Genomic DNA, 25,641 nt, shown 5'->3' with positions numbered 1-25,641 from the left:
ACAGGCTTCAGGAAGGAGAATCTCATCCAGCATCCTAAACAGTCCAGTGGCCATGAAGCAAAGTATCCGTGTGTGGGCACATCCGGTCAGGATCAGAATACAATCCTCCAATTGCCAAAAATCTGTCGAGATGAGGGTCTCAGCCCAAAACATCGACTCTTTATTCCTTTCCATTGATGCTGCCCGCCCAGCTGAGTTCCTCCTGTATTTTGCGTGTTAGCCAAAAATCTATTTCCAATAGTCACCTGTGGACCAAAACCCCATTTGTGTTGTGAAGATAGAGTGAGAAAACAAATTTGTAACACCCCCATCTCAATTAGCTTCCTACTTCACAAAAAGTTTCAAAGACAAATAAAATGTAAGTACTTGGTAGCTGGGAGATGAAACCTCAAATTCAAATTCATTCTGGCTTTGCCACTCTCTTTCCAGTTCTGACGAAGTATCTTGGCCTGAACTTTGAATGTTTATTCCCCTTCATAAATGCTGCCTGACTTGCTGCGTTCCTCTAGCGTTTTGTGTGTACTGCTCAAATTCAAGTTGTCACTCTCTCCTGAGTAATTGTTGACACTAATGGGTCCAATTTACAGTCTCACTTTCCTTTTACGACACAAAACCCAAATCTGTCATGAAGCAAGCAAGGCATCAGGGTACAATCAGAAATGCCTTTCTATTAACTGATACACAAACACAAAGTTCTGTGAGGCACACTAGAACAAAGGTTCAAAGTTGACACAGACTGACGGCATGAAAGACACCATTGAGAAAACAGCTGTATGAGTTTACTGCATTTTAAGAATTGGTAACAATGCACAGTGACTGCACATCTGAATACTGTACAATCCTGTTTATGTTCTTAGTACAAAATGTTTTCTCAGACACATTCCTGTGGGAGCAGAATAGGCCATTTGGCCCATTGAATCTGCTTCGCTATTCCACCATGTCAGATTTATTTTCCCTCTCAACCCTGTTCTCCTGCCTCCTCCCCATGACACCCTTACTAATCATGAACCTAACGACCTCCACATTAAATATACCCAATATCTTGGCTTCCACAGCCATCTGTGGTAATGAATTCCATAGATTCACCACCCGCTGGCCAAAGAAATTCCTTCTCATCTCGATCCTAAAAGGACGTCTTTCTATACCGAGGATGTGGCCTCTGGTCCTAGACTTCAGGAAGGATGCAAAGGTTTCACAGAGGAAAGAAGAAATGTCAGAGTGCAATACATAAACATACTCTAATTAGAGCACAGGACATCTTCTCTCCCCGTACCGTACCCTCCCCCCGGCATCTCACCCGCTCACGTTTGGGCACCATGGCTGCATTGTGGTTAGTACTCACTGCGTCCGAGTTCAGAGTTCAATTCTGCTATCCTCTGAAAGCTGTCTGTACATTCCTTCCCGTGAACGCCATGTGTTTCCTCTGGTTGCTCTGGTTTCCTCACACAGTTTGAAGACGTACCAGTTGGCAGGTTAATTGGACATTGTAAATTGCCCTGTGATTAGGCTAGTGGTAAATAGCTAAGTTGCTGGCAGCATGACTCAAATGTCCTTTCTCCTCACCTGTTCGCACTCTCCTCTCTCCCACCCTCTGTCCCCTCCCTCCTGCCCTGGCCCCTCTCTTTCCACCACCTGGTGTGCTATCTCCCCCACCCTATTAGAGGAAGGTTTTTTACTCAGAGAGTGGTTGGTGCGTGGAATGCACTGCCTGAGTCAGTGGTGGAGGCAGATACACTACTGAAGTTCAGGAGACTACTAGACAGGTATATGGAGGAATTTAAGGTGGGGGCTTATATGGGAGGCAGGGTTTAAGGGTCGGCACAACATTGTGGGCCGAAGGGCCTGTACTGTGCTGTACTATTCTATGTTCTATGACTCCCTCCTATACCATCTGTCCAATCTTGTCCCACCCTGTGACTACTCTCCTGCCCCCTCCCCCAGTTCATTGATTCCCAAGTACAGTGGATTCCGATTAATTGAGACACATCGGACCAGTACATTTTGGCTCAATTTTCGGCAAAGCAGCTGCTCCAATTAACTAAAATTTCATGGAAGTAGTTAAAAAGGTATATAAAAAACAAAATGAGTAACAAATTATGTATTTGAATGAAATACTGAACAAATGAGAACACTACCAATACTACCACAGTACTATAAAACTGAGTATTAGTTCCTAATAATTATTGATGGACGAATTCATTTGTGTCGCATCTTTTGACTGTAAATGAACAAAATTAGCACAGACATCCCGTGTAGATAATGGAATGCCTTCTAAAATTGAAAGATAATGATGGCATCCTCCAAATCTTCATTTTCATTATAACATTCAAAATTCAAATATTGATTGTCAATACCTTCAAATTCTTCATAGACTTGAACTTGTCAAAGTAGTGAAATTGTTTCACTTTCGCTATCAACTGTTTCTCACTTCTTCAAGCCTGAATGCTTGAAACCGGAAAGAACAAAACAGTTTTGAATTGTCCTACTGCTTATTACTCGCCAACTATCAGTGACAAAATCACTGCTTTATGAACATACCAATTGATGCTAGTTGGAAACTGATCTGCAATTTTCTCAATTTATTTTTCTAAGAGTTGTCTCAAATAAGTGGCTGCCCCGATTAACAACAGCCCAATTAACAGGAATCCAGTGTATATTTTACATATGTACAATTATAATTAAATTAGTGCAAAAAAGAGCAAATATAGGCATGAAGCACTCATGGGTTAGCTCATTGTCCATTCAGAAATCTGATGATGGAAGGGAAGAAACTGTTTCTAAAACATTTAGTGTGTGTCTTCGGGCTCCCATACCTCCTCCACGATCGTAGCAATAACAAAATAACATGTCCTGTGTTATGGGCATCAATCAGGATATTTAAAAAAGGTGGTGGGAAGATTGCACAGCTACTTTCATTAAAGGATGAATACTTTCAGCAGTGCAGAAGTGCATAAAAATAGGGGAATGGCAGCAACAGGTCTAACTGGATGAGCTAGTGCAGACACACTGAACCAACAGGCCTCCCCCTCCCTTCCTAGGGCAGTCTGTCGTCACACCTGGACAGTTATTGCTGAGTTCTAAGTATTGTTTATCTGAAATGCAAGGCATCAATCTCCATTGTCTGATATCACTGCAAGTATCTGAACAACAAGGGAATTATCAATAACATTTTCCGCAGTAATGGCATCCAATAAGCCACACCTGTGTATGGTAGAAATTATTTCAGAAAGGCTTGGAGCAGAGTTCCAGGTTACGCTCATCTCCCTCTCAACCTTCACCCCTCAGTCCAACTATCACCAAATGGGCTCCCGTCTCACTCCTTCTTCTTTATACCGGTTACCTTCTATCTCCACTCTTAGTCCTGATTCAGGGTCTCCTTCCAGAATATCAGCAGTTCCTCTCTCCCTACAGAAACTGCTCAACCCATTGAGTTCCTCTAGCAGATTGTTTCGTGTTCCTCATTCCACCATTTGCAATCTCCTTTGACTCCAAAACGCTTGGAGCATCTGCCAATTCCCACTCCGGGTGGGCCCAAAGGTGCCACTGGAAATTTCTAACAGGTGAGTGATGATGGAGCTCTGGATACAATCCGTGATCACACACAGAGTCAAGGAGCAGGCTGGCACCAATCTACTCTCAAACTCAGCAGACTGAGTGCACAAACCACACATACCAAGACCTGAACACATCTCTGTCTCTGAAGATAACAGAAGCCTTCGTCATGAGGCAAAAGTCTACAAGGTGGTAAGCCTATGACACGAACACACTGAGCCATTGGCTTGTCGAATTTGCTCTGCTATTCCACCATGGTTGACTTATTTCCCCTCTCAACCCCATTCTCCTGCCTTCTCTTCGTAACCTTTGACATCCCTACTAATTAAGAACCTATCAACCTCTGCTTTAAATATACCCAATGATCTGGCCTCCATAATCATTTGTGGCAATGAACTCCATAGATTTACCATCTTCTGGCTAAAGAAATTCCTCCTCATCTCTGTTCTATAGGGATGTCCTTGTAATCTGAGGCTGTGCACTCTAGTCCTATACACTCCCACTATTGGAAACATCCTCTCCAATGTCCACTCGATCTAGACCTTTCGGTATTTGGTAGATATCGAAAGGCACTGATATCCGGGAAAATATGTCTCCCTTCATCACAACACTAGTCTTTCACACCAGAATTCAACTTCTCCTTCATCACCACAAAGTAATGAACACATCTATGTCATGTTAATAAATTGGAGGTAGTTCGGGCATTCTTAAGTTATTATCTGGGACTTGTGGGCTTCAATACATAAAGAGGCACTGTTACAAAGATTCCAGGAGATCCATGGGACAATAGTGTGTGAACATGACTCAGCAAAGTTGTCTTGTGTCTGGGGTAGTGCAGCTTATCTCTATTACGAAACCTGGTTAAACAGCACAAAATTCAACTGCAGCTGGCGGAGATTTTAAAAAATCCACAAAGGTTGAAGGCTGAATGAAATACTCAAAAGTACTGATAGATGTGCCGATCATTTAATATTAATTTGACTCATGGCTTGTGAAGTTGAGTGCGGTGGCACTTTTGGCAACAAAGAACCGAGCTTTTCCTTCCAGTCCTCCCACACACCTCACATCTCCATCACACCATTAACAAAAAAAAAATCCCCCTCCCCCAGATTGCTTCACTGGAGTGTAACTGGAAAACAGTCAAAGTAAACCTGTTATCAAAATATGTATACATCACCATATACAACTCCCGGATACATTTTCTTTCAGGCATTTACCAGGAAATAAATAAAACAGAACATATGAAAAACTGTACATAACAAAGACTGAGAAATAGCTAATCTGCAAGAGAAAACAAATCATGCAAATAATAAAAAAGTAAATAAATAACAGTAAGCACGTGAGCTCTCTGAGAACAGGTGAGAGTGTCGGGGGCAGAAGTGAGCACCATTGCTATTACTAAGGAGAAGGTGCTTGGGAAGCTGAGAAGTCTGAAGCTAGATAAGTCATCTGGACCACGTGGTGTACACCCCAGGATTTGAAAGAGGTGGCTGAAGAGATTGTGTTGGCACTAGTGATGATTGTTCAAGAATCACTAGATTCTGGAATGGTTTCTGAGGGCTGGAAACTTGTAAATGTCGCAGAAGGAAGGAAGGAAATTACAGGCCAATTAGCCTGACTTCAGTGTTGGAAAGATGTTGGAATCTATTATTAAGGATGAGGTTTCAGGGTACTTGGAGGCACATGATAAAATAGGCCCAAGTCAGCATTGTTTTCTGAAGGGAGCATCTGCCTGACAAATCTCATGGAATTCTTTGCAGAACTAACACAGGATAGACAAAGGAGACAGAGGGTGTTGTTTATTTGGATTTTCAGAAGGCCTTTGACAAGGTACCACACATGAGATTGCTTAACAAAATAAGAGCCCATGGTATTTCAGAAAGGTTCTAGAATGGATAGAATATTGGTTGCCTGTCAGGACGCAAAGGGTGGGAATAAAGGGAGCCTTGTCTGGTTGGCTGCTGGTGACTAGTGGTGTTCCACAGGGGTCGGTGTAGGGACTGCTTCTCTTCACATTGTATGTCAACGATTTGGATGAAGGAGTTGATGGCTTTGTGGCCAAGTTTGTAAATAAATCAAAGATAGGTGGAAGGGCAGGTGGTGTTGAGGAAGCAGGGTGTCTGCAGAAGGACTTAGATAGATTGGGAGAATGGGCCAAGAAGTAGCAGATGGAATATAGTGTAGGGAAGTGCATGTTCAGGCACTATGGCAGAAGGAATAATGGTGTAGACTATTTTGTAAATGGGGAGAAAATTCAAAAGTCCAAGATGCAAAGGGACTTGGAAGCCCTCGTGCAGGATTTCCTAAAGGTCAACTTGCAGGTTGAGTCGGTGGTAAGGAAAGTAAATGCAATGTTACCATTCATTTCCAGAGGACCAGAAGACAAGAGCAAGGATAAAATGCTGAGGCTTTATAAGGCATTGGTCAGACCACACTTGGAATATTTTTGGACCCCTTATCTAAGAAAGGATGTGTTGGCATTGGACAGGGTCCAGAGGAGGTTCACCGCAAGGAATGAAATGTTAACATATGAGGAGTGTTTGACGGCTCTGGGCCCGAACTCACTGAAGTTTAGAAGAATCTCACTGAAACCGATCAAATATTGAAAAGTCTGAATAGAGTGGATGTTTCCTATAGTGGAGGGAACCTATGACTAGAGGGCACAGCCTCAGAATTGAGGGGTGTCAATTTCGAACAGAGATGGGGAAAAAATCGTTTAGCTAGAGGGTGGTGAACCTGTGGAACTTTTTGTTACAGACAGCTGTGCATGCCAAGTCATTGGATATATTTAGGGCAGAGGTTGATAGGCTCTTTATTAATCAGGGCAATAGAGGTTACGGGGTGAAAGCAGGAAAACGGGTAGAGAGGGAGAATATAACAGCCATGATGAAACAGCACAGCAGAGCAGAGCAGACTCAGTGGGGCAAATGGCCTAATTCTGCTCCTATGTCTTATGGTTTTATGAGATGACGGTTAAATCAGGGGTTGTTGTTGAAGAGCAAAAGAGGCCAATTCCATGCTGTATCCCTAAATAAGTAAAAGAATGAATAAAGAGCTGCATAACAGAACTTCAGAAGGCAGGGTAGCCACCAACAGAGAGACAAGAGATGGCAGACACTCGAACTGCTGAAAGAACTCAGGGGGTCGAGCAGCATTTGCATTGAAACCCTTCACTGGGATGACCTGACAAACCATCTGTTTATTTACTTCCACAGGTGCTTCCTGACCCATCAAGTTTCTCCAGAAGCTTGTTTATTTACAGGAGGTAAAGAGATCTAGGGATGCACAAACACTGATAAATGCAGATGTTTTGTTGGGCTGAAGAGAGAGAGGGCCAAGAGTCTGGAGCAATTTGAACTCAGGGCTCAGCATTGAGGATGGGAAGCAAGAACCAGCCCAGGCCTGAGTCAGGTACAGAATTGGTGCGTAGTACATTGGCCAACCAGGAGAGGTTCAGTGTTCAATCTGCACATTGGTGCTCAGACCACAGGAGTAAAGGGGCAGAATCAGGCCATTCGGCCCAATGAGTCTGTTCTACCATTCCATCATGGCTGATTTATTTTCTCCCTCCTCATCCCATCCTCCTGCCTCTCCTCATAACCTCTAACACTTCTACTAATCAAGAACCTCTCAATCTCCGCTTCAAATATACCCAATGATTTGGGCTCTACAGCTATCTGTGGAAATGAATTCCACAGATTCACCACTCTCAGGCTAAGAAAGTTCCTTCTCATCTCTGTTCTAAATGGACATTCTTGTTTTCTGAGGCTGTCCCCTCTGGTACTAGACTCCCTCCACTATTGGGAACATCCTCTCCACATCCATGCTATCTAGGCCTTTCAGTATTGCCCCCCGCCCACCCCCACCGTCTAAACTCCAGCAAGTACAGGCCCAAAGCCATCAAATGCTCCTTAAATGTTAACCCTTTCATTCACATGAGCATATTTTGGACCCTTTCCAATGCCTAAAAAACAATGCAAGCATTGCATTTGTCTTCCTTACTACCCACTCAATCTGCAAGTTAACGTTTAGGAAGTTCTGCACAAGTCCCATTGCACAGAATTCTGAATTCACTCCCCGTTTGGAAAATAGATTATGCCTTTAGTTCTTCTACTGAAGTGCATGACCATATGCTTCCCTGAACAGCATTTCACCTGTTATTTCTTTGCCCATTCTCCTAATCCAAGTCATTCTGCAGACACCTTGCTTCCTCAACACTACCTACCCCTCCACCTACCTTCGTATTGTCTGCAAACCTGGCCACAGAACCATTAATTCCTTCATCCAAATCATTAATGTTGCACTTTAAGATGCTTCAAAGCTCTCACTGCAAACACAGTTAATAAAACAACAGCTGCACACAATGGCATTCCTCCATCTAGAACAACAGGAAGCAATAACAGAGGGTCGATGGTTAGAACTGGAGCTATTTGAGATCAACACTGCTTTTCCTGCAATACATTAGTGACCTGGGTCTTGGGTGCACAGAGCACAGAGCACAGAGCTCCACTTCAAAACAAGGAGGGTAGTATTCAAACACAAGAGACTGGCACTGTAGGCAGATGTTCCATATGTAGAGCTCATGGTGAGTAGTGACATAAAGGGCACAGCACTAAGTGGGGTGCCAGAACACAGACCCCAATGAGCATCATCTCAATCTTCGAAGGAGGCGGGACTGGGTGAGAAGGCAACTTTTTAAAAAATCCAACACCATGGACTTTGTCAACAGGGGCAGGGTGGTTTAGGTAAGAACATAAAACACGGAACCAGAATTAGGCCACTTGGCCCATTGAATCTACTCTGCCATTCAATCATGGCTGATTTATTTCCCCTCTCAACTTCATCCTCTCTTGTAAGCTTTGATGCCCTTACCCAATCAAGAACATACCAACTTCCACTTTAAATACTATATATCCAATAAACAGGTCTCCACAGCCGTCTGAGGCAATGAATTCCACAGATTCAGCACCCTCCATCTGTAGAAATTTCCCTTCGTCTCTGTTCTAAAGGGAGATCCTTCTGTTCTGAGACTCTTCCCTCTTCCAAGAGTCCAGCTGACAGATCCCAATCATTACCTTTGGCATTTGTCTATCACTTAATGGCCTATTCCTATCCAAGGATTATTTTTATTAATCTGTATTTTTTTTACTATTTTGATTTGCTCCTTAATCATTCAATTTCATAGTTCTTCACTGCTTTCCCAATCATTTATCATGACCTCACAGATATAATTCCATGTACCAACTGTGTAAAATAAACTTACCTCTATACTTTACTCCAACCACCTTAAAATTATGTCCACTCATATTAGCCATTTCTGCCCTGGGGGAAAAAGTCTCTGGTTGTCCATCAATGCCTCTATTATCTTGTATTTGGCGTGCAAGGTTCACCCACCCCACTCTGGAACACCATCGAGAGTGCCTTGCCTGTCAGCATCGTGTGGTACAGCAGCTGCAAGGCATTGGACTCCAAGACCAGACAAAGTTTTATTTCATCTGCTGTTAGTGAGATATGCTTTGTGCGTTCACCAGTCTAGAGAAACGTCTTCTTATCCATTGGTGCTCTGATCATGCTCTCCACAGCTGTCTATGTATGTAAAGAAACTCTTGCCCTCAATTGTTCCTAAGTCTTTTAATTCATCCATAAAGACTCATTGCTGTTTAATTTGTCCTTTCCATTTTACCACAATATATACTCAGTGGCCACTTTATTAGACACAGGAGTGGAACCCAGCTGCTGTAGCCCATCTATCTCGTTTAATGCTCTGTGTGAGATCATCAGTTTCTGAGTTAGTCAAACCACCCTGTCTGGCACCAACAATCATTCCAGTCATAGTCACTTAGATCACATTTCTTCCTTATTCGGATGTTTGGTCTAACAACTGAACCTCTTGACTGTGTCTGCATGCTTTAATGCTTAAGAGTTGCTGCCACGATTGGCTGATTAGATATTTGCATTAATAAGTGGTGTACAGGGGTACATAATAAAGTGGCCAGAGTGTATTTTTCCTGTACAGCAGCTTAAATGCTCCCAATGTCTGACAATATTGTTTATTTTATCTACACAAGATAAACTTTGAAACCAGTTTTTGTCAATCACGTATTTTAGACTTCAAAATTTTTAAATCCTTTTCTACTTTCTTCATAAAAGATGTGATAACATAGTCACTATTGTCTGTCTTTCTAATCCACTTGGTGTCATTTCCCAAGATTCAATACCAAATCTTTCCTTGTTGGGCTTTGGGCTTTCATATCTCGGCATAGGAAGTAGTAAAAGATACATAGTAAGAAAAAGATTGCTTGAAGATCAAGAAATCTACAGAGTAATGGAGTCATAGAGCAAACAGAAGCCCATCGGCCCAAACAGTGCCTGCAGACCACCCTCTCCCAATTAAAGATAAAAGATGTGATCACACAAGCGTTTGCCCCACTGAACTTGTGTCCTCATACCTGGATTCCATTTTATCCCCCTTGGTTTGACCCCTTCCCACCCACATCCATATGCAACATTTCTCGTTCCCTTGTTCTCCCCAGTAACTTTCAATTCCCTGGCCATGACTGCCTCATTTTCACCATGGATGTTCAATCATCACACCTATGCCCAATCAAGAAGACCTCAAAGCTCTCCACTTCTTCTTGACAGAAGAACCAACCAATATTTCCCCACCACCACCAATCCTCCTCCTCCTCCGTCTGGCAGAACAGATCCTCACCCTCAACAATTTTTCCTTCAGCCATGCCCACTTTCTTCATGCGCCCCAGCTATGCCAGCATCTCCGTTGGCAACGCAGAACAGTCTATAGCTGAACGCTTTCCCAGTAATACTTCCCAACTCTTCCTGCACTACACTGATGCTCTCTCATGATACATTGGTGCTGTCTCATGCACCCATGCTGAGCTTGTCAATATCATCGACTTTGCCTCTAACTTCCACCCTGTCCTTAAATTCACTTGGTCCATCTCTGACACCTCCCTCCCCTTTCTCGATCTCTCTGTCTCCATCTCTGGAGACAAACTGTCAACCAATGTCTTTTATAAACTTACAGATTCCCAAGGTTATCTTGACAATACCTTTTCACACCCTACCTCCTGTAAAAATGCTATTCCCTTTTCTCAGGTCCTTCACCTCCACTGCATGTTCTCAGGACGTGGCTTTCCATTCTAGGACATCAGAGGTGTCTTCCTTCTACTGTTGATGATGCCCTCACCCCCATCCCCTCCATTTCCCGTACATCCATGCTCACCCGATCTTCCTACCATCTTAACAGAGTTCCTCTTGTCTTTACCTACCACCCCATCAGTCTCTGCATCCAACACATCATCCTCTGCAACTTCAGCCTTCTCCGAAGGGATCCCACCATTAAAAATCTTTACCTCCCTAACTCTCTCTCTGCAGGGAATCGGACCCCTCCCAATGTCCATTTGTCCATCCCCACTAGTCTCCCTCCTAGCAAGCAGCTTAAGTTGAGGAGCAACACCTTATATTCTGTCTGGGTAGCCTTCAGCCTGATGGCATGAATATCCATTTCTCCTTCCAGTAAAAAAATTCCACCCCCACCATTCCTGACTGTGACCTTTTACCTTTTCTCACTTGCCCCTGGGTTCCTCTTCCTTCTTTTTCTCCTCTAGTCCACTCTCCTCTCCAGCCCTTGACCTCCCCCCCCCCTCACTTGTCTTCACCTATCACATTCCACCTAGCCTCCTTCCCCTTCCCCCACCTGTTGATTCTGGCATCATCCCCCTTCCTTCTCAGTCCTGAAGAAGGGCCTCAACCCAAAATGTCGACTGTTTATTCATTTCCAAAGATGCTGCCTGACCTGCTAAGTTTCTCCAGCATCTTGTATGTGTTACTTTTGATTTCCAGCATCTGCAGACTTTCTCCTGTTTATTCTCTCCCCCCCCCCTCACTTATACTTTCCTCTAATCACTTTAAAATTATGCCCCTTGTATTAGTTATTTCCTCCCTGGGGAGAAGTCTCTGGCTATCCACTTGACCTATAGCTCTTATCATGTTACACATCTCTATCAAGTCGCCTCTCATTCTCCTAAAAGAAAAGCCCTGGCTCACTCAGCCTTTCCTCTTAAGACGTGCTCTTGGGACCGGGCAGCATCCTGGTAAATCCTCTGTGCCCTCCTTCTAAAGCTTCTACATCCTCCTAAAATTACACAACTAGATCTGAGCACAATATTACAAGTGTGTCTATCCAGGGTTTTATGAAGCTGCAAATTATAGACATCCCACCCTGCAAAAACTCATTTCAGGGAGGTAGCACCATCAATTTGCGGGGGACTCCTGGAACTTCCGGGAGAGGTAGGATGTCTGCAATAGAGTAGCAGCTAGCCAGCTAGATTAAATAATGTTAGCTATGCTAATGAATGAATGACACCTGTTAAACTCACCTCAACATGTCTTTTACAGTCTTAACCCACCATGGGCAATAGAAAAGTCACTTTTGCAAACAGCGCAGTGAGCAACACTGTCATTATTTTTGATCCCTATTAGGCAGGGGTACACTTTAGTGTAGTCTGGGGTGATGTACGTTTTATATTTTCTTTTTTTGGAACACTCTGCCATGGCGCGCGCGTGCTCTCTCTATCGCTCTCAAAAAATTGATTTCTGTGATATCGTATATAAATTGCGGGCATCAGGGAGCCACTATCGATATGCGGGAGACTCCCGGAACTTCCGGGAGAGGTGGGAGGTCTGAAATTATCTCACGGCTCTTGAACTCAATATCCCAACTAATGAAGGCCAACATACTAAACGCCTTCTTAACAATCCTATCAACCTTTCGTTATACGCTGACGATGTCCTTTTATATATCTCCAGCCCACAAACATCAATACCCGCCCTTCTGACACTAATTAATAATTTTGGTAGTTTCTCAGGTTTCTCTATTAATTGGGATAAGAGTGAACTAATGCCAGTCACTGCAGTGGTTAATACAGCGTATTTACAGTCCATTCTCTTTAAAATAACTTATGATAATTTTTCTTATCTTGGTGTGAATATTGCAAAAAATCCAGATGACCTTTTGCAAGTGAATTGGCGAAACAAAGTTGAGCAGGTTAAATGCAATATTGACTTTTGGAAAACCCTTCCAATTTCTTTGGTGGGGAGGGTTAACGCAATCAAGATGATTGTACTGCCACGATTTCTTCATCGTTTCCAGTCAATTCCATGTTTTATTCCTCTGTCATATTTTAAGCAATTGGATTCAATTATTATACCCTTCATTTGGAATTACTGTATAAAGCCATTAGAATTACTAAAAATCACTTGTCAAAGCCCAAGGAAGCAGGTGGTTTTGCCCTACCGAACATTAAAATGTATTACTGGGCTGCCCACCTATCCATCCTTGCATGGTGGAAAAAAGGCCCACCCTCTACCTCAGACTCATGCCCAGCATGGTTACTCATAGAGCGAATGCTTTGTAAGAAGACTTCCTTACCAGCTCTCCTTAATAGGCCCCACTGCAGTTAATAAGTCACATTTTATTAACAGCTTCGTGGTTGGCAGCACTATAAGAATTTGGAAGCAGATTCAACTACACATTAAGGCCCCAAAAACTTATACTGGCACTCCGATTTGTGACAATCATTCCTTTTTGCCTGGCCTGAATGATACTGTTTTTTCTACCTGGAAACAGAGAGGCATCTGTAGTGTAGATGACCAATATATTAATGGAAACTTTGCCTCATTTGCGCAGTTACAAGCAGTTTACAATATCCCTACATCTAGTTTCTTTAGATATTTACAAATTCGAGATTATGTTAGGAAATATATACCTAATTTCAAAGTTTTAGACAAACGTGAGTCCCTGGAGGCAATAAATAAATTTGATCCTGTTACTCGTGGTGCGGTATCCTATTTTTATCAGATCCTACATAATGGAGCTCCGGTGAATACTGCAGGTCTTAAACAGGCATGGGTGGATGAATTGTGTATAGAACTGACAGAGGTGGCCTGGGATGATTGTTTAAAGAGTATACATGATTGTTCGGTCAACATCAGACACAGACTTATACAGTTTAAAACAATACATAGACTCCATTATTCCAAAGAAAAAGTTGCACAGTTTCTACCCTGATGTTTCACCAGTTTATAACAGATGTAAATCTGTGAACAGTAACATGTCACATTCATTCTGGTCATGTTGTAAGCATACTGGAAAAGTATTTTTCACTGTTTCTCTGAGGCTTTTGGGAAGCGGTGGGAACCAAACCCGCTCATAGCCATCCTTGGAGCAACAAGCTCCCTAACTTCAGCCAATACGTATGAAAAAATGGCTGTATTATTTGGAATGGCGGTTGCTAAGAAGTTAATCCTGCAAATGCGGAAAATGGACTCTGTGCCTACGTACGATCTGTGGCTGAGAGAACTGGCAAATACTTTACATTTGGAGAGGCTGAGACTATGTAATGAGGACAGAGGGGACATCTTTGAAAGGATATGGGGCCCTGTATTGGACTTTCTTACGGAGTGAGGACTGAGGTTTTTTGGTGCGGTGCACCTCTGCTGGGCACGTTTACTTTTGCCTTTATATTTTTCTCCCTTTTGCTGCTCAATATTTAATTTGATTTTGTTATGGTTGTGGTTTTTGTGAATGTGCTGTATTTTTTTTTGTTTGTAATAAATAAAAAAAAATAATTTTTGAAAAAACAATCCTATCAACTTTCATAGCAAATTTGAGGGATCTGTCTCTTTCCTCCAACTGCTAAGAATTCTCCATTAACTCTATAACTCTACCTTCAAACTTGACCTTTCAAAGTTAATCTCTTCACTGAAAGTCGCAACAGACTTTATCTACTTTTTCACATAAATTCTGTCAGATCTAATTTTATTTTGTATTTCAATTTTTTAAGTATTGATCTGTGAACCTGCAAGCTTGAATTTTATTTATTTGGAGATAATTCACAGCAATAGGCCCTTCCGGCCCAATGTGTGTGCACCACCTGCCTCTTCTCACCCAGCTCTGCATCCTGTCTATACCCTGCCAGAACCTATGACAACCTTCTACACTATCAACACCACCACCAAGCTTCGTCTCATTTCCAAACATACTACCCAACCTTTCCACTTCCTCATCCAAGTCATTTATAAACATCACAAAGAGCAGAGGTCCTAGAGCAGATCCCTGTGCTCTGTTCCTGCCTGAACCTAGATCAAAACTCATGATCTTTCAGGCATCAATGCTCCCTGCTGTCTGATATGCCTGAGACTTGGAACACCTACAGCAGGTATTTGAGGGTAATGGAGATACACCACTAACACTGTCTCTTCACTAGCAGGAGAAGTGAACCAGTATCAGTGGCCTTTCCCAGGGCAACATCACCAGTGCTGAAACCCTAATTATACTCAGTCAGCTCCTTTGGGGAGTCAGTTCTCTCACATGCCAGACAGTAAACTTCCAAAAAACACATTTTCCCTGGGGTTTTCTTTTCTCCCAAAGAAAGATACAACAAAAACCATAAGATACAGGAGCAGAAGTAGGCCATTTGACCCATCGAGTCTGCTCTGCCACTCAATCATGGGCTGATCCAATTCTTCCAGTCATCCCCACTCCCCTGCCTTCTCCCCATACTCTTTGATGCCCTGGCTAATCAGGAAACTATCTATCTCTGCCTTAAATACACCCAATGACTTGGCTTCCACAGCCGCTCGTGGCAACAAATTCCACAGATTTACCACCCTCTGACTAAAAAAATTTCTCCGCATCTCTGTTCAAAATGGATGTCCTTCAATCCTGAAGTTGTGTCCGCTTGTCCTAGACTCCCCTACCATGAGAAATAGCTTTGCCATATCTGATCTGTTCAGACCTTTTAACATTCGGAATGTTTCTATGAGATCCCCCCTCATTCTCCTGAACTCCAGGGAATACAGCCCAAGAGCTGCCAGATGTTCCTCATACAGAAACCCTTTCATTCCTGAATCATTCTGGTGAATCTTCTCTGAATCCTCTCCAATGTCAGTATATCTTTTCTAAGATAAGAAGCCCAAAACTGCACACAATACTCCAAGTGTGGTCTCACAAGTGCCTTATAGAGCCTCAACATCACATCCCTGCTCTTATATTCTAACCTCTAAAAATGATTGCCAACATTGCACTCGCCTTCTTCACCACCAACTCAACCTGGAGGTTAACCTTTAGGGCATTCTGCACAAGGACTCCCAAGTCCCTTTGCACCTCTGCATTTTGAATTCCCTCTCCATCTCAATAATACAAGGGGTGATTGACAAGTTCGTGGCCTAAGGTGGAAGGAGATGAGTTATACAGCTCTTGGTACTTGCATGTGCAGTTCAACTCTTTAGAGTGATTATGCAGAAAGTTTGAAGTTAATAACTCATCTCCTTCTACCTTAGGCCACGAATGTATCAATCACCCCTGCTGTGGACCACTTTCTGGAGGTCCAAGACACCGACTTCTACAAAGAAGGGATCCCTATGCTCCACGACCGCTGGACTAAGTGTGTAAATGTAGGAGGGGACTATGTTGAAAAATAAGTGTGCCAGGTCTTCTAAAATTGACTCCTTCTACCTTAGGCCACAAACTTATCAATCACCCCTCGTAGTCTGTCCATTTATTTCTTCCACCAAAGTGCATGACCATACACTTTCCAACATTGTATTTCACTTGCCACTTTTTTGCCCATTCCCCTAAACTATCTAAGTCCTTCATAGTCCAAATCATGGACATATATCATAAAAAGCAGCGGTCCCTGAGGAACTCCACTGGTAACCGGCAGCCAGCCAGAATAGGATCCTTTATTTCCACTCTCTGTTTTCTGCCGATCAGCCAATGCTCCACCCATGCAAGTAACTTCCCTGTAATTCCGTGGGCTCTTATCTTGCTTAGCAGCACCTTGTCAAAGGCCTTCTGAAAATCCAAGTACACCACATCTACTGCATCTCCTTTGTCTATCCTGTTTGTAATTTCCTCAAAAAATTTCAGGTCTGTCAGGCAGGATTTTCCTTTCAGGAAACCATGCTGGCTTTGGCCTGTCTTGTCATGTGCCAGGTCCTTCTGACCCGATGAACCTGTGCAGCCCAATTACACCAAATGTGATCAATTAACCAACTATTTCATATGCCTTTGGAATGTGGGAGGAAAGTGGAGCACCTGGAAAGTGAAGTCACGAGAAGGTACAGAAGTCCCTTACAGACAATGGTGGGAATTGAACCTGGGTCACAATACACTAATTGCTAAACTACTGTGCCATTACTTGGGGGGGGAGGTGGTCGGGGTAAGATTATCAGCAAAAAACATCTGTGATTTATTCTTGCTCCATCCCTGCCATGCCTGGATTGCACCATGTCCATAAAAGTCTGCATCACAGGTGCACATCGGCCCAGTTGAAAAACTACAACAAAAATAAAGACCGGTGTTTCCAAGTAGAATTGCATAAAACCCAGCCTCATCAATGAGAATAAATGGGAGTGTGCAGAATCTCATATGCAAATGAACTCACAGAATCAAAGGCAGGAAATCTCTTCAACCATCATCCAGATTTGATGTGGTCACAGGTGAGTGAATTTGCTGGCAGACTACACCATAAATTTGGGTTGGCAGGGTTTGTGCTGTGAGTGAGTGAGGTTAGCCTTCCCCGAGAAAGCTGCAAGATGATTTAGCCTATTTAATATTTGGCAGAAGATCAAAGAGCAAACATTACTTCTGGGGACTTATTCAGCAGAAGAACAATACATCCAGAGCTGCTTTCTAACTGTCAGTTCACCACACAGAAAATTTCTCCCACATTCCACAGACGTACAGGTTAGTAGGTTAATTTAGTCACATGGGTATAATTGGATGCTGCACACACGTCGGGCCGGAAGAGCCTGTTACCATGAAGTATCGCTAAATAAATAAAATTCATGCTTGCAGATTCACAGATTAATACTCAGAAAATTGAGATATGAAATAAAATTAGATCTGACAGAATATATGTGAAAAAGTAAATAAAATCTTTTACAACTTGCATGGTTTGAAGCATGTGTGGATAACACAGCTTTGTGTTCTGAAAAGCGCAGTACTGAGGGTTTTCTAAGAACGTGAAACACCATCCTGTAAAACATATATAAAGTTCAGTGTTTACTAAACAGCAGTTAGTGTCCCCACGACCGAGTGCCATCACTCAAGGCGAGTAAGAGGGTCTCTTTCGGGGGTCTCTTGGTGGGCCCTCGGGTGGCTGCAGAGGCCGATCTGGGATCCACAGATTCTGGGCGGTGTGGGTAAGAGTCAGTGGTGGCTGTGGTTAGTGGTTGGGTCTTGAAGTTGTTCGGTCTCTCCTCTTGCAGCTGCTGCTTGTTCTCTGTGGCACAGAGGAGGTCGCTCTCATGTAGCGTGTCTCCTTCTTGAACAGATCTCCTCCAGGAGCTTCTATTGAGTCCAATGTCTTCCCAGTTTTTTGATGTAATGTTGAATTACAACACCACATCACACAACCACAAAGGGGGAAATCACCACAGATGCTGGTAAAATTGAACAGCTCAGGCAACGTTTGTTGATGTTGAGATAACAGAGATAATCAGAGATAACATGCTGGACCGTACTTGATCTGGTCCATCCTCTCCACTCACCCCACTGTTGCAGCATCCCGATGAACAAATTTCCCTCGGGATTAATAAAGTATATCTATCTATCTATCAAAGTCTCCGATGCATGAAACTAACAATCAAATTCATGTATCTATCACAACTACATCAAAACATACAGTGAAATGCGTCATCTGCATCACACCCAGGGACGTATCTCCATATTTGCACCAACATAATATGCCCACAAGGCTCGGCAGAACGGAGAACACAACAAGCAATGAAACAGGAACTGCAAAAACAAGCTCTTTTCCTCCCTCCCTCCCACCCCACCAACCACACACAGACAGACCTCAAACCCCAGGTAAAAATAACACCAGGACTCCCATTGTTTTATTCTCCACAATTAAATTTACCCCGTCTCCATTGCTTTAGAGAGACAACTTGCACAGAGACACAGAATCAGAAACAGGAACTTCGGCAAAACCCCATTTGCGAACATTTGCCCACTTCCCTGTAATCCTTCCTATCCAAGTACCTGTGCAAATGACTTTTAAACAAAGTCATTGTTTAACATTGGAGAAAATCTCTCCTTATTACTACTGCCCTCCAAACCTGCCAACTTTTTTCCTCTGCAAGCTCCTATGCAATCTAGGTTCAAAGTAAATTTATTATCAAAGTGCATATTTTTTTATATATATATATATATAAATAAAAACAATGTTGACATACATGTACTTTGATAAAAAAAAATCATTTTCTTGCAAGCATTTACGGTAAATACAAGAAACACAATAGAATCAAGAAAGACCACACGGGCAAACAACCAATGTGCAAAGATAACAAACATACAAAATGAAATAAATAAATAAATAAATCAATCAAAATAAATATTGAGAACATGTTGTAGAATGTGAGTCCATAGGTTGTGGGGATAGTTCAGTGACGGGGTGTGTGAAGTTACCCATGCTGGTTCAGGGGTAACAACTGCTCCTGAACTCATTGGTGTGGGTTCTTGATGATAGATGCTGCTTTCCTGTGACAGCATTCCCTGTCGATGTGCTCAGATCTTTTGTGTGGAAACCAGGATATTTAATTTTCCAGCTATGGCTCAACACGTCTTTCTTGCAGCCCTGCACACAACTTCGCTCCTCCTCCACTCTGTCTGTAGAGAGTTAACTGCACGGGCTTCCTCCAGCTGCTCTGGTTTTCTCCCATGTTCTAATGTCATACTGTACAGGTTAAGGTCAGCAAGCTGTGGGTATGCCACGTTGGCGCTGGAAGCAGGGCAACACTTCTGGCCTGCCCACAGCACATCCTCGGACTGAGTTGGTCGTTGGCGCAAAAAATGCATTTCATTGTGTGTTCCAGTTTTGATGTAATGTGACAAATAAAGCTAATCTTTAAAAAAAAACAAGATTTAAGGATCTTTAAATCTTTCTACCCTTATCCAATAAATGCAAGTATCCTTCTCAACCAAGTTAGCCACTATCCAACCAGTTCATCAGCCACTTCTTTGTCTTGTTTATCGCCTTGCACTTCGTCAGATTGAATTCCATTTGCCACTTTTGTCTCCAACTAACCAGTCCACCGATACTTATTTATTTATTGAGATACAGCAGAATAGACCCATCTGGCCCTTTGAGCTGCACCACCCAGCAGCCCCCGATTTAAACCTAGCCTAATCACAGCACAATTTACAATGACCAATTGATCTACTAACTAGTACATTAGGAGGAAACCAGAGTGCCCAGAGAAAACCCACGCGTTCCACAGGGAGGATGTAGAGACTCCTTACAGAGGATGCCAGAATTGAACTCGAAACTCTGGTGCCCCAACCTGATTCCAGCAGTTGAATAATTGTGAAGTTTACTGCAGCTATGGAAAGGGACTTGGATCTCTGCACAGTAAAAAAATAGTCAACTGGAGTCAAGCCAACTCCGGCTGGATGAGAACAAATCTGGCCTGGGGAAATTGGAAGCAGTGCTTGGCAGGCAGAGCCATCACTGAACAAAGGGAGGCTATTGAAGTGGAGATGTTTCTACTGTTCCCCAGGTACATTCCCATGTAGGGCAGGGAAGTTAAAGCCAGAACTTCAAGGATGAATAAATAGGGAACAGAACAGAGCAGATAAAGAGTCAGGCTGCAACCACAAATGAGGACCAGGCTGATTAGCGAAACGTCAGAGGGGAGGTTAAAAAAAGGATAGTGGAGAGGCGAAAAAAGAGGATGAAAAATGACTGGATCTCAATTTAAAAAGGGAATGCAAGGAATTCCTATTGGCATATTAATAGGATATGGTAGTATAGTTGTTAGCACGACACTATTACAGCTCAGGGTGTCGGAGTTAAGAGTTCAATTCCGGCACCGTACGGAGTCCGTACGTTCTCCCTGTGACTGCATTAGTTTCCTCCGAGTGCTCCTGTTTCCTCCCAAAATCCAAAAACGTACCAGTTAGTAGGTTAATTGTCCCGTGAGTAGGCTAGAGTTAAGTCAGGGGTTGCTGGGTCAGAAGGGCCTGTTCTGCATTATCTCCAGATAAATAAAATAAAGAATTGCTGTCGCAGTAGGGAGGTTGATCAGACATAAAAAGGAAATTACTTGTCAGAGCAGGCCAAGGCTCAAGGAAGCATCAGCAAAATAGTAAAGAAAATTCCGGGCAGGCAAAAATTTGATAAAGAGGAGGTTGAAGAAAAGATCACTGTACTTAAAGTGGATAAATCACCTGGGGTAGATTAGATTCACTGGAAGTTGCTGAAGGATGCAGAGTCTCTGGCTATAATCGTGCAAACTTCAAAGTAAATTTATTATCAAAATATGACTATGTCACCATATACAATCCTGAGATTCATTTTCTTGCAGACATTCACAGTAGAAATACAATAGAATCAATGAAAAAACAAAGATTGACAAACAACCAATGTGCAAAAGACGACAAACTGTGCAAATAGATAATCAGTTCATTAATCAAATAACCAATTATTAATAACCAGATAGATGGATAGATGAATGGATTAACTGAACTGAAAACATGAGTTATGGAGTCCCTGAAAGTGAGTCAATATTTGTACACCCTCGAAGCCGGTAATGATTGATCAGTCTATTTAATCTCAGTGGTGGATAAAGATTCAGAAATAGTAATCAGGACAGGACCAATAACCAATTAGGGAAGGGCACATTACTTCTAGAAAGCCAATACCGATTTGTAAAAGGTAAATTTAAGTAAGATTTTGGAGCTCTCCTAGTGAGCAAACAGAACAGATGCAGTAGATGTGGTAGATATGGACTCCCATATGTACAAGGTGGTAAAATATCAGTTCGAAAGCACGACTGAAGCTTATGGAAAGAGGACCTACCACAGCATGAAGAGAAAATTGGCTAAATAACAAGAGACAGAGTAGCAGTGAGATTTTCCTAAATGTCCATATTTGCAGATGGCACAAAATCATGAGACATAATAGACCAATTTCAGAGCACCTGCTTCCCCCGTCCATTTTCTGTCATCCTGATCTACCCAGTTTCTCCTCCTCTCACTCACACATTTTTCCTTCTCTCTCACACACACAAAGCACCTTCCTCTCCAACACCGTCACCCAGTTTCATTCCTTGTTCTACGCACGCCATCTGCATATCATCCACCTACTTGTCCCATCAGGTCCCCTCCAACCACCACCCCACCTCCACTGTTGCCATCTACCACCCCACCTCCCCTACTTTGTTCCATGCTCCACCTTCCTTTCCCATCAGATTTCAGTACCTGCAGCCCTTTGCTGCCTCCATCTCCCGGCCTCTTTCACCATCTCCACTTTTCCTTTTTCAGTCTGCCATCACCCCTACTCACCTGGATCACCTGTCACCTGCTAGCTCTTGCTCCAACCCTTGCCCTCGACTCTATACTGCACTTCTCTCCTCTGCTCTTTCTGTCTCGATGAAGGTTCTCAGCTTGAAACACTGAAAGTTCATTTCCCTCCGCAGATGCTGCCTGACCCACAGAGTTCTTCCACAAGTTGTTTTTTTGTTCCAGATCCCCACATCTGTAGTCTCTCAGCACTTGGTCCACTTGGCATTTAAAGTGCACATCTAAATACTAAATTGCGAGAGAACCTGTCTCCTCACCTTCTCAGGCAATGCCTTCCAGATTTCAACCACCATCTGCAATAAAAATTTCATCCTCAAGTTCTCTGTAAATCGCCCACCCCTAATCTTAAACCTTTGATTTCCAGTTAGAGATAATTTTGGTTCATTAAGGCTGTGATAGCTGGGGAGGCGGCGGAGGTTAGTGGTGACAAGCTCACACTACCTATTAAATGCTCCCAATGGCATGCATCTCAAGTAGCCTTGACAACTAAATCCAGCTCCTGGCCTTCACATGTGACTTAGCTACTAAGCCCGGAGGAACCATTTTTACTGACAGAAGGGGCAAAGCTGGGTTACTGGCACCTTTAAACATGTTACTTCGGGCAGATGGAACTCATCAGCAGACACTGGCAGCTCATCTAGGGAAAGGAAAACCCTGATCGCAAACCTCTGCTGCCTTGCAGCTATTCCCATTCACGGGGGAGGCTTTGGGAATAAATTCCGAAGAAAAGTCCAGAGCTGGCAGTCCGATGTTGAGTTCAACCCTGACTGGCAACTCCTGCGATGCTGCTGGTATCAAACTATATTGGTCTCAGCTGTTCCTTTTGATTCATCAACTGTGTGGAGAATGGGAGCCTGCTGTATGGGCAACAACTTGCTCACCGTATCATACTACACTGGCTTGTGCATCATGTCGACAGCCAGGATGAAACATCCATGGTTGACCCTGACCAACAGCGGGCCAGAAATAATTTTACTAAGGGGAAAAGTTTCTCATTTTTTTACCCCATCTATGCCCTTTATAATTTTGCACACCACAAGCAGAAACCTCCTCAGCCTTCGCAGGGCCACAGAAAATAAACCCTTCCAATCAGATCTCTCCTCACAGCTGAAGTTCTCCATTCCAGACAATGTCCAGATTGTCTTCCCGTTGCCAATGGTGTTTGCACACAACCAGCCCGTAATGTCTTCCTGACCGAGAAGTTTATCCTCCCCATCAAACACACTGCCAATATTGGTGCCATCATCAAACACTTTAGCCAAAGTCACTACACTTAAGTCCAAATTCCACAAGAATCAACTAACCAAATGGGCAGATATATGGTTTTTGAGGATTAACCAGACAAAGGCAAAGGAGCTATTCCTCAGTGTAGACAGGTTGGACTCGGAGTAGGAACACACTTGGGATAATGGGGTAGCTGTTTAGGTCAGTGATGAGGAATTTCTTCACTCAGGGGTTGTGAACCTCTTTTGGACCCGAAGGCCGGAGGCCAAATCACTGAATCAAGGATCAGGTCTGACGCGAGGCCATCGCTGAGTCCTAGGGTCAGCGAGCCTGCGGCCACTGGCCAGACAGGGAACTGGTCTGCAAAGGAAACCTGGACAATACAGGAGAATCGACAGAACCAAAACCAGAGAAGACAATCCAAACACAACAGGAACATAATGAAACGTTTCATTAGGAATCTGTTACTTCTTCAGTTACAGCCAATAAAAAAAATTCCACATCTATTTAGTTAAATACACTTCAAAAATTTTGGTTGTACTTCAGCTGTTTTAACTTTAATACCTTTGACAACGTTATCACATTCAAAACCATAATATTTGTAATTAGAACTGATATCAACATTTGCCGTAAATTATTCTATAAAGTATTCACGGAAGAGTTATATTCGCCTGATATTACCGATGGTGGATTAATTTAGCTGTGTTTTGCTAAGCTGCACAGGCCGCGAAACCTGGCGCTCTCGTGATTGCGGCGCCCGGCAGGGCTGCGCTTCCTGATGCCACTTACCCGCGATACGCTGAGATCCTTCATCACCTCCTCAAAGGCAGCCGTCTCCTCGGCCTGTTTCTGGTTGTGCAGCGCGATCTTCTCGCTGAACTTACGGGGGTTGGAGGCGGTCGAGCCGCCACTGGAAGGGCCAGGCCCGGGCCCGGGACTGGAGGCCGACGCCGAGCCGCCCGACGAGCCTCCGGCGCCGGGCCCGGGACTGCAGCTACTCCCCGCCATTTTCGGAGCAGCAAGGGTGAGTCCGCGGTGAATCTCCTCACTAAATAACACTGATCAACAAAACTTCTCCTGAAATAATACCACCCACTTCAAATAAAACACTAAAACCTGACCCAATACTCCGTAATAACCAATAACTGCCCAAAATACCCAGTCTCTTCAAAATACGCGAAAACAAAAAACTTATCCCCAAATGCTGCCTAACCTTGCCCCTTGACGCCAAAAACACTCAACTCTGCGTTCACAGCCAGCCTTAACATCTAAAGGTGCCCCTAAAATACTCCCCAAAATCTCCCTAAAACTAAAATCTGATCGCCAAAATCAACCCGAAGCCCAGCTGCGGTCACAGTAGCAACACACAACCATCCTGCAGCAGTATTCAGCAGGCTTGCCGCTCAGAGGGCACCTCTTCTCCACTGGAAAAAATACGGTTGTCTTCCTTCAACAGCTGGGTGAGTGGCATTCAATACAGTCAGCTCCTTGTCTATTGAGGCACTGTTCCCTCGGTAAGACTCGCCGTCTTCTATCCTCCAAATACCAGCCCTGGGTCTCCTGGCATCGCCAAAACACTCAGACACACACGGAGAAAGGGAAGAAAAACAAAATGAGAGGAGGTAAATTGAATGTTCCTTCTCAACTTCGCCACTAGAGGAGACAAGAGGGTAGCTGACAGAACAAATTATACGAAGGATGGACTGAACTCATTGGGCTGTCTTTATCCCCTCCTCTAATGGATGAGATGGGCATTTTTCAGATGATACAAAACAACAAATTTAACATATGCTAACCTCAAAACTTTATATCAAGGAAAATCATATGAAATCATAAGCTTCAATATGAGGAAAAAGTTCTTTATTTGACGAATAATTGCAATTGCATTTACATCACACATTCAGATGTTTACCCCAGGGCACCATGAAACAAAATTGATCCAAGCTGATGTCAGGCAAGTTGGGCAAAAGAACAAGAGATTGGTCAAAAAAGTTGGTGTTTAAGAGTATCTGAAAACAGGAAAGGGACGTGGAGACACTGAGGCTGGGGATTCCACCCCTTAGGGCTTTGGGGACTGACGACATGGTTGGCAATGATGGAGTAATTACATTTGAAAACAATCACGGGAACAGAAATCTGAGCTTTGCAAGGTGAGAGAAGGTCACAGGGTTATGGAAAGGCAGATATTCTTAATGTGAGAATTTTAAAATGAAGGTATTGCTTCAAAGGAAGACACTGCATGCCATTGAAATCGGGGTTAATATCTCACAGGCAAGTGGTTAACCCAGCTCCGCTGTGGATGGTCTTAAGCCCGGCCGCAAAAGGAGGAATGTTGGGTAAAGGGCTAGCAAACCCATCCTGTAAAAACCCAGAGCTACAGAAGCTCCAAAGAGTGCATACCTGGGAGAGGAGGGGGCTTCACCTCGAAGATGAATGAAGTCATATGGTGAAAGTGGAAGCCACAGGGCTGATCA

General features: G+C 43.3%; 1 protein-coding gene across 2 annotated transcripts in view; it reads right to left on the bottom strand.

Moving 5' to 3' along the window:
- crtc3 (CREB regulated transcription coactivator 3) overlaps window positions 1-24,812 on the bottom strand; it is a 107,452-nt gene extending 82,640 nt beyond the window's left edge. For both annotated transcript variants that reach the window (XM_072282130.1, XM_072282131.1), the window contains exon 1: window positions 23,957-24,812. In XM_072282130.1, the coding sequence (XP_072138231.1) occupies window positions 23,957-24,175 (219 nt within the window). In that variant the 5' untranslated portion in view covers window positions 24,176-24,812. The remainder of the gene's footprint in view (window positions 1-23,956) is intronic.
- Between the last annotated feature and the right edge of the window lie 829 nt (window positions 24,813-25,641).

This window comes from Mobula birostris, chromosome 18 (assembly GCF_030028105.1).
Source record: "Mobula birostris isolate sMobBir1 chromosome 18, sMobBir1.hap1, whole genome shotgun sequence".
In the NCBI taxonomy this organism is placed as follows: Eukaryota; Metazoa; Chordata; class Chondrichthyes; order Myliobatiformes; family Myliobatidae; genus Mobula; species Mobula birostris.
Note: the sequence above shows the minus strand (reverse complement) of the source record. Positions and strands in the feature narration are given on the sequence as shown.